Below are 10,134 nucleotides of genomic sequence, written 5' to 3'. Positions count from 1 at the left end.
TTAACATTTCCTCCCTCCTTTCCTCCTATTGTCTTAGAGTTAAATATTCTTCTAGAAAAAAGCGAGAAACCCTCAAGAGATGCTTCTTTCTTAGAATGATATATTTATCATGCAAACTAGGCATGATGACTTTTATGGGCTTGGGTCTCTCACCGTTAAACTTACCCACCCTCCATGCTTGGCATATTTGTCCTTTCCATAGCAACTTGTCTTTCAAGAAATCTCTTGCAAGGTAAAGAATACATTCACTTTTCCCATAGTCTTTCATCCCTTTAATAATTATGTTTGCTGCTCTATTTTTTCTTTCCCTACCTTCTCTTTGTTGCATGTTATCAATTTGAATGTTTGTTTATCCTTCCTTATTAGCAGAATTGCTAATAACTTGAGCCCAAGTTTTGGAAACTTTAGTGGAATTTCCTTTCCTTTCATCTCTTGCTTTCTCTTCATGGTTGTCTATTTAGGCTATCGTTTTCCCTTTATCCCGGGATGATTTCACATTCACCACCTCTGTACTTTCCACTATAACTTTATTTATGTTTTGCACATCCGCTTTCATGCGTTACTATTATGTCTTCCCTATCAGGAGATTAACTTCGTGTAGCAATGCCACTTGTTCTTTCAAAACGTTATTTCTTTTTGCTAAAGCCTTGTTCCCAACTGTTATTATATGAATTTTATGATCTCTTTCCTACTCTTTAGTTTCTAAAACCTCCAACCTTTATTTTTCTTTTAACAATTCTCTCACATAAAGATCAGATGACTAGGTGGGAGGTGTGGATGTGGGACTACAAAAGACAAAATCATCAATGACTTTTCCTCTGGAATTCTTGTTGCCACATGCTTGTAGAGGGGACTTGTTTGAGTGCTTATTGCGAAGGGCTCGAGTACTTTCCCTTTGAGACCATTTTTTCCTTGTTTGCTCCCATTTTAGACGGGCTAGTCTTCGTTTTAAAATGCACCGGTATTGTTTGGCATTGACCCAAACCCACTTGCCAACTTTGGCGGATGAGGCAATTTTCATTTGTCTCCACGGGTTCTGAAATTTTTATCCTGTTGTCATGTTTGAATGCATTTGCCTTCCAACCTGTTCCTAGAAAGATGTAGGTCCAACCTATTCCTCGTTGCGTGCCCGTAGAAATTGGCCTCTTCCCTGCTCCTCACTGTTTCTATTTGAACCCCGCTGCCCCTGTCTGCTATTCGCTATCCCATGTATGTTATGCTATCCGATGATGCTATGCTATCCACTGTTGATATCGCTATCCTTTATAGGATTGTGTACGACTACACAACATGCTAGAGACGCACTATTGCACTCTGCAGCTACGACTACTGTCAACTATCACTACATCCGGTCATCCATTTTAGTTTGGTTTGGTTTATTTGAAAGGATCTCGTCTTTTTGTAAAATTAGAAATTTACATTAAAAAAATTTCAATATTTTAAAATTATAATTTTCATTTTTAATATAAATAATCACTTTTACATAACCTTTATTAATATTTTTTTCTAATAAATCATAAATTTTATTAATACATTCTTTTAGTAAATCATGATTAAAGTGATACACAAACAAACCCATTTTATTTTAAAAATAAAATTTCCTATATAACATAAATAATTAATACTAAACTTCAAATGTAACATAAATTACTAAATTTATTTTATAAAGAAAAAGCAAAAATTAAAATTGTGAAACATAAATACAAAATACAAAATTTTATATTATAATTTCATGATTAAAATTTGAAAATAATTGAATTGGAATATCTCTTAACATATTCTTTCCCATCACACTAACAAAAGATTATTTATTTATATTGGATGAAGTTATATTACCTAATAATAAATAACAATAATAAAAAGTCAAACAAAAAGTTGAATAAAAATAATCTTATTAATAAAATTTAAATTACTTCAATAAAATGTTTGTTTGCACATGGCACAGAAACCGACGATAATCTATCAATACAAATTCCATCTCTTGCGCTGATATGACAAATCCTACTAGGGTGGAGAAAAAAAATTGAAACGCAGATTTCACTACATAAACCACGAATGGTTAGGCCTTTCCCCACCTCCCAACCTAAGAAAGGCGAAGACTGATATTCATTCATTCAATCACATACGGTAGGTTCAAACATCAATTTATTGAGCACTAATATATAGGCATAGAAAATCTATAAAAGGTTAAGAGTAATAATTGTATGGTTACTATCCCATCAATAAATTAAATCTTTATATATAAATATTAAAATGAAATAAAATGGAATGATATTTTAATATTTACGAAATTAAAAATAGTGCTAACATATTTCTATAATTTTTTTGACATTTTTGAATGCAACACATTCCAAAATGAAATGTTTTCTAAAATGAAATGTTTTTCTGATTCCACTGTGGTGTGTAAAATGTAGGCACTCATTCTTCCCAAGCTTTTTTAGGCCTTTTCTACCATCTTGTTTTCTTCCTTGTGACTTGTGAGATAGGCATTGAGATAGATATTCGATTTTTGCATCCATGTGTGGTTTTGTCTTATCCATGTTTTCTTTCTTTCACTCATGCTTCCAATGAAGATAACATTAGGCCATCTACATACTCCCATTTGCTCAATTCTTTTTGGATATCTTATGAGTGGGTCCATAGCAATTGCTTCAATGATAATTGCTCCTGTTTCACTTAACATTATCTCATAAGAAATAGTGTGATTAATAAATAAAATGATGTTTTGGGTGAAATCAGTGAATATAATTGTGATTTCTTGTTATTTAAAATAATTTTTTATTAAAAACATAAATGAATTCAACACTTTAAAAATTCATTATTAAAAATAAAACATTTAAAAATATTATTTAAAAATGTATACTGATTTTACACCCGGAAAAGATTCTTTTAAAAAATCTCTCATATATATATATATACAACAATAATGGGGGCAAGACAGAGTTTAATAAAAATGATTTTGTTACTAGCCCTTAAAATGCATACAAGGGGTCGGAAGTCAGATGAAATCAAAGAAACACGCGAAACGAGGGAAGAAAGCGATGGAATCGCGGAGCGCTGTCTCTACACCGGCGGGGCCATCGACGCCAGTCGGCCATGCTTTGCTTTCCCAAATGAAAAACAGTTTCGGTGGCATTTCCACTGCAATGTCATTCTGTTCATAATCGCTTCCAAGCTTAATTAATTGCGAAATGGGAATAATTGACGGAATATCCGTGGCAAGCCATCTAATGAGACACAATGATTTTGCATTCTCCTATGTGATGTCAATAAGGGATTGGAAGCCCTCCTCATGGATGGTCCAAAGCTTCATTCTCCAGGGACCATTAAAGGAAGCTGTATTAACCCTTTTCTGCCCGGGCGCTGTGCGCTGCATTTTAGAGCGAACAGGCCAATCCACTCCCACTCTTTTCCAATCCAACGTGTCTGATTTATAACCCTGGCCCTTAAATTGCCCACAATATATTATTTCATGATCAGCCTCCCGGCGATCCAGATGATTGATCTCACCTACTTCTTGCTCGACCGTTATCACGCTCGGCGTGATTTTGCAGCCACGTCGTCGCCCTAATTTCTTGTAGCTGTGGCGGCTCTGCTCCATGGCAGTGCTGGCCTCCACGGCCAACGCGACCATATCAGTTGCGGACAGAGGATGGCGCAGTCTGGTTAGAGGAAGCAGAAAATAGAGGTGCTCCACTTGCAGTTCCTGCTCCGCAGAAAGGGGAGAAACATACTCATCGTAGCGCATCGAATCGGCATCGCAGAGGAAGAAGCCTGGCTTCTCTCTTAATATTTGTGCTACATTGACCGGTTCTGGGAACTCTATAACCGACCCACCCGCCTCTTCCTCAATAACCACTACTTTGGCAGTAGGAAGATCGACTGATCGATGAGATAGATAGCTTCCCATCAAATCCTCAGAAGGCTCTATCGGTCCAGAGATTGTGTTCAGTAATGAGAATGGCCTGCCTGTTTGTATTTTGGGATATTGAGATTTGCCTCTGTTTCCATTGGGGGCATATTAATCATATTTTATAGAGACGGTACACCATACATACCATTTCATTGTTTGCGTAAGCGATTTCGTCAGGTAGGGGAGACGGGGACCGAGATCATTGGTACTTTCTTCCCAGGGAAAATACTAGGATTTCATAGAAAGGAGTCGCAGTTTACTATTGCACTGCTTGCGTAAGCGAATTCGTCAGGTTAAGGGAGACATAGGTCCGACATCATTGGTGCTTCCTAACGGACGAGACTATTGCACTGATTGCGTAAGCGAATTTGTCACCTAAGGTAGACCGAGGTCCAACACCATTGGTACTTCCTTGCGAAGAAAGGAATCCTAATGGAGTAGAGACGATTCCGCTGCCAACACGAAAATCCAGTAAAATGGAAAGTTCTCGTAGTATCTTTAATAAAAAGGTTACATTTTAAATTTTCTAAGAGCCATTGGATACGGACTACGGTTGTGTAGGAGTTTAGCAGCACGAATGAGTTTAGTGATGCTCCATGGAGCCAACGGGGGGACAACCGACTCTTCCTTGAGCATATTCTAGCTAAGAACGGTGTGGGGGTATTGGTAACAAAGCTTTATAGGGAGGCTTGAGTAGTGAATTCACCCAGCGAATTCAACTTAGCTAATGGAGAGGGAGGAGTAAAATGGAGGAAGAGGAGGAAGATTCAGTTTTGTTTGAATTACAATATTTAAGAAATTAGTGCATGGAAAGCTAGCCAGGGAAATTCTAAGGTAAATAAAATGTGTAATATATGAAAGATTATGTATTAGCATTTGGTCATTTGGTCGATAGAAAGATAAACCATTAGTTGATGAATTCTTAATGGAATGCCAAGATACATATCAAGTTCAAACTATAGTTTAAGGTTTGTTTCACCACCATTTTCCACAACTATAGAATATGGAGAGGGTTTAAGGTTTTTTTCACAACCATCTTCCACAACTATATGATAGGGAGGGGGAATTTGAAACCGAGCCTTACTTTTTTCACTTAGTTGTCTTTCATCACTCTATTACAGCGAGAAATTCACCACATAAATGGAATATTTCTCTTATTCCCTAGCCTTGATCCCTTTATATTCGTCCCTCATGACTACTAGGATGAGGAAATCTTGAAAGGCATCAACAATACTCTTAATACTTTTGTTAAGATCACATAAGTTACATGAAAGGGTAGATACACATTATATGCTTGCACTTGTGTTTACATGAATGTCTTTGTTGCCATTTGGGAGTTAATTTGTATGAGCTATCAAAACCTAGAATGGATCTAGACATTGGATTACGAGCACATTCCCTTATGATGTAGAAAATGTCATGAACATGAGCACCTATTAAGAGACTTCTTGCTAAATAACCCCTTGAATCCACTCAAGAGCAAAAGAAAGATGAAGAGGGCTTTGTGAAAGTGGCAAGTAAATGTAGATCAAGAAAAACACTAATCCAAGTAGGTCCTACAAAAAACATTTCCACCAAGAATAACTTTGAAGCCATCACATCTTATGTAGAGGGGTTGATTGATAAAAACCCTCCTTTGAAACCATCACATCTTATGTAGAGGAGTCGTTTGATAATAACCCTCCTATAATTCAGGAACAAAACTTGTCTCTCACAAGGAATACAAAATAAGTGAAGGATTAAGAAGTGCCGATTTATAGGAAGACAACAAAAAAGTCCACAAACCATGAATAAATGGAGGGTGCAATCATGGGAATGATAGAAAAATATTGAAATGACTTGGATATGGAAGACATTAATTTAGACGATATATATCTCCAGGGAATAGTATATGCATGTTTGATTCCTAGAGAGCACATTCTATGAGTCAAACAAGCCATTAAATGAAGCAATAAGGCTTTTTTTGTGGATAACTCGGGTCTCAGCTTGGCCACAATCTTAAGCATCAACACTAACAAGATGAAAACCACAAAAAGAAACTCTCATGATGGAAAATGTAGGGGATGCAAAACCAATTTACAATTTCTTTAGGAGATAGGGGATTTTTTTCTAAACTTTGGTCAAAATGCACTAATCAAATATTTCTTCCAAGCATCCCTATCCTAAAATCATCAGCGAAGGTAATCTCTTAAAACATAAGAGGAATCAATGGTAAGAGTAAACAACATCTCTTACATGGAAAGGTATGTACAAAATCACTTGGTATCCTTATGTTATGAGAAACTAAAAGTGCTAGCATTATGGTAGATTTGCTTCTAAATATATTCTAGAAATGAGGTGTAGTTGTATTTTGGAATTTGAATACAATCATTTTAGCTTATTTCTTTGCTACAAATAGAAATGCTCATTTTTTCTTTATAGGATCTTTCGAAACAAGTAACATCGCTAATGTATATTGATTACAAATTATTACTAAGAAATACCAATTCTTATAGAGTCTACAAAACACAGAAAATTTTATCAAAAAAAGATATTGGATTTTAAGAGGGGATTTCAACCTTATCTCCTCCTCAGAGAAGAAAAATGGAGGGATCACTAAGATGGACCCAAACAATGAACCTTTCAACACCATTCTAAGGCTAATTAACATGGTAACTATCAATGGGTTCCATACCTGAAACAACAAATCTAGAGGAACGCAACAAGTTTCTTGCTGACTAAATCACTATTTGATGTTGAAATCCTTAATGGCATTAGGAGAAGGATTGGAGACCAATATTATTCCCTTAATTATATATAATCAATATCCCATCTACCTCACTCTAAACATCCCAAGAATCCCCATTAAGAACCCTTTAGAAATTGGAAAATTTTAGCTTTCCCACTTGGATTTTGAAGAGAGAATTAGTTGATTGTGGAATGAAGTGGCTATTGACGTGGGGAATTTAATTTATTATTTTGAAAAAAGGCTCCTAAACCTCAAACAACATCTCAAGATTTTGAATGAAATAGTGTTTAGGGATATTTTTCAAGAGACAAAAGGACTTGAAATCTAGAACGAATGACATTTAGCAACAAAACATCAATCATAAGAAATTTCAAGCCCTTTCCAACCAAGATCATCATTTTTCAACTCAAATAGAGGAGTGTTCCCAATAGGAAGAGTTGCTAATATGATAGAAATTGAAAGTTCGATGGCTTAAAGAGGGAGAGCGGAACTCAAAATTCTTCCACATCACTATGATCCAAAAATGAAATTCCAATATAAACACTCATCTCAATAATATTCAAGGTATTAAGCTAACCTCTCATAAGGACATTAATAAAGAACTGACAAACTTTTTCAAATCCCTACTCTCTTAAACCCAACTAGATCGATCTACTAACATTCACAACATCATAAAACATATTACTAAATTATTATCTAAAGAGAAAAAATATAATTCCATGTAGCTTATAACACTTGCATAAGTCGATACAACAGTGATGGAAATGTATAGTAGAAATCCATAGGTCGCAATGGCTTCACTACATGTTTTTTTCACCATTGTTGGTCCACTGTTAAGAATGAGGTATGTTACCTAGTTGAAGAGTCTCGAAGAATTTCGATAGTTCCTCCAACTCGAAATGCTACCTTAATCACCCTCATTCCTTAAGAGGATAAAGTAGCACACCCTATTAAGTTCAATTATATATATCTTTGTAATGTCATTTATAAATAATCACCAAAGTCATTTATTCCTACCTCGAACCCTTAATCCGCCTTCTCACTTTCCCTAAATAAGAGCGGTTACATCAAGGGTCGTCAAATCCTCGACATCATAGTTCTCACTCATGAAATGATTCACTCCATAACATTAAATAATACCTTGGGAATGTTTATTAAGCTTAACATGTCCAAATATTTTAACAAATTAATCTAGAAATAAATCCACTCTATTCTTCTATACTTCGGCTTTCATCCCTCCTAGGTTAGATAGGTCTTATCTCTTATTTCTTTGGTGTTGTTTTTCATGTTGATAAATGGTTCCCCTTCTCTTGCATTCATTCCTTCCCAAGGAATTCACCAAGGGGATCATCTCTCCCCTTTCATCTTCACTCAAAGGTTGAGGAGATTGGGAGGATTCTAAAAGTTTTTGTTCATTGTAAACATCTTAGAGGCCTTAGGATACATGATAGCACTATTCTAATATCCCATAATCAACTTGTTGATGACACCATGCCAATGAATGTCCCCACTACTCATGATGTTTATTTCTTTCAAAAAATTTCTAGATGACTTTATGGGAGCCTTGGCACCTCCATTAACCACCTCAGATCTCAAATTTTCTTCTTCATCACCCTCATTCCTATTTAATTCCACAATCTCTTGTATCTTAGGCTTCACAAGGAGGTCCCTTCTATCCAAATATAGCTCCCCCCGCCCCCTACAATCTACTACAGAAAGAAATAGCTCTTATTTGAACTTTCACTTGAATGTTTTTGGCCATCTAATCCTTCTCAAATTAGTCCTTCAATCCATTCCTTTACATCTCTTTTTAGCACTAGTTTCCCCTAAACACTTTCTCAAATCTAACCATAACATCGAGAGAAACTTTATTTGATGTATGGAAAATGTGGCCCAAAAATGGGCCTTGGTTTCTTTGGATTAATTACACTTCTGCAAATTGAAAGGAGGACTTGTGCTTTGATACCCTAGGATTCTCAACATCGTCTTGAATGCCAAGACTTGGTGGACATGGCTCCATCAGAAATGAGAACTCTAAATTGAATTATAAAAAAGAAAATATTTCAATGAAGTCAACATATAGGGTTTATCTAGAATATGAAGGGACAATAATAGATCTTTCATATGAAGCACAACATGATAGAAAAAATCATTAATTCAAAATCATAATTTTTGGGAAATATGTGATGGGGAAGACTACCCTTCTCTATGAAAATTTAGGGCAACAACTTCGAAAGATTCAAGACCACCAAAACATATGGATCTCAAAGGCATCCTTATCAAAAGGTAGGGGAACAATATCCATCATTGTTGGGATCCCAACTCTTGAAACTCTAAGTAGATATACTGGATAGTCTACCTAAATCATTTACACCTTATAATAAGACCCAACTTCATTAATATAAGGATATATCACACAACCAATAATATAAAATATTTTAAAATATAGATAAAATAATATGGGGTTATATTAAAAGAGATAACTTCAACCTCAAGGAATCAAATGCTTTAGTTGAAGGGCATGTCAGCATTACCACAAAGAGAATTTGGGAAAAGATATTAAAGGAATATCTATGGCCAAAATTGTCCACCTTTCTTTGGTTGTTTGACTCTATTTATAATGTTTTGACAAGAAAGAGAGTCATTGGAACACCTTGTCAATTCCTACCCCTTTAGTACCTTCCTATGGGACATAAGAGTCAATCAATTATATCATTTTGGTCCAAATTTTTATATAGTCAATATTTTTCTAATCTCCTGGAGACAAGATTCCTTTAAAAACCCAATCCTAAATCAAAAATGGAAACTTTTCATAGGTTTTTTCCTATGGGAAACATGTAAGGAAAGAAATTGCAACATTTTTTAAAATCAAGAACAAACAACTCAAATGCTTTGAACTAGTATTTAAAAAAATACTCTTGAAACAATTTAAACAACGCAATGGAAAATTGAAGATCTAAAATAGAAAAATATCAAACAAGTCATTCTTGGAGATTGGTATTTTAATCTCTCCTCCATAAAAACCTCGAGATTGAATACTCACATGGCTTTATCTCCTACAATGCCGACCCCTCAACCACAGGATTTTGTAAAACTCAGTACTAATGGAGCATCAAAGGACAACCCTAATCTAGAAAGCTTTAAAGGTGTCTTACGAGATTCCAATGGTTATATCCTTCTCATTTTTGTAGGCCAACCATACATCAATTCCAATAAAAAAAATTAGATGTAGGCTCTCATCTATGGCTTACAAATAACTAGATTGCATTACCATATTAAGTTAATTGCAAAGGGTTATTCTCTAATCATCATCATTATGTTAGTAAGAATCCAAAATAGATATCCTCCCATTAAGGTCTCTCATAATTGGTGTTTGGAAAATAGCCTCGAGCTTCTTCTAACTTCTATCCAAGACACTCCTACTATCGTTCCCCCCCCCCCCACCCCCCATGTCAAAAGATATTCCAACAAGTTGTAGAATATCTTTCCAATG

At 35.3% G+C, this 10,134-nt stretch overlaps 1 protein-coding gene across 1 annotated transcript; it reads right to left on the bottom strand.

Annotated features, from left to right (window-relative positions):
- Nucleotides 1-3,256: 3,256 nt before the first annotated feature.
- Nucleotides 3,257-3,910, bottom strand: LOC149262485 (uncharacterized). Its single transcript, XM_089379948.1, has one exon. It carries the CDS (start codon nt 3,908-3,910, stop codon nt 3,257-3,259), a length of 654 nt encoding a protein of 217 aa, XP_089236074.1.
- Between the last annotated feature and the right edge of the window lie 6,224 nt (nt 3,911-10,134).

This window comes from Pinus tabuliformis, chromosome 6 (genome assembly GCF_031772625.1).
Source record: "Pinus tabuliformis cultivar Carrire ecotype Pingquan chromosome 6, CPIR1, whole genome shotgun sequence".
NCBI lineage: Eukaryota > Viridiplantae > Streptophyta > Pinopsida > Pinales > Pinaceae > Pinus > Pinus tabuliformis.
This window is presented reverse-complemented; position numbering and strand designations above follow the sequence as displayed.

What these genes read in the sequence shown, in the direction of transcription:
- LOC149262485 (XM_089379948.1), bottom strand. Translation starts at nt 3,910, where the DNA reads ATGGGAAGCTATCTATCTCATCGATCAGTCGATCTTCCTACTGCCAAA.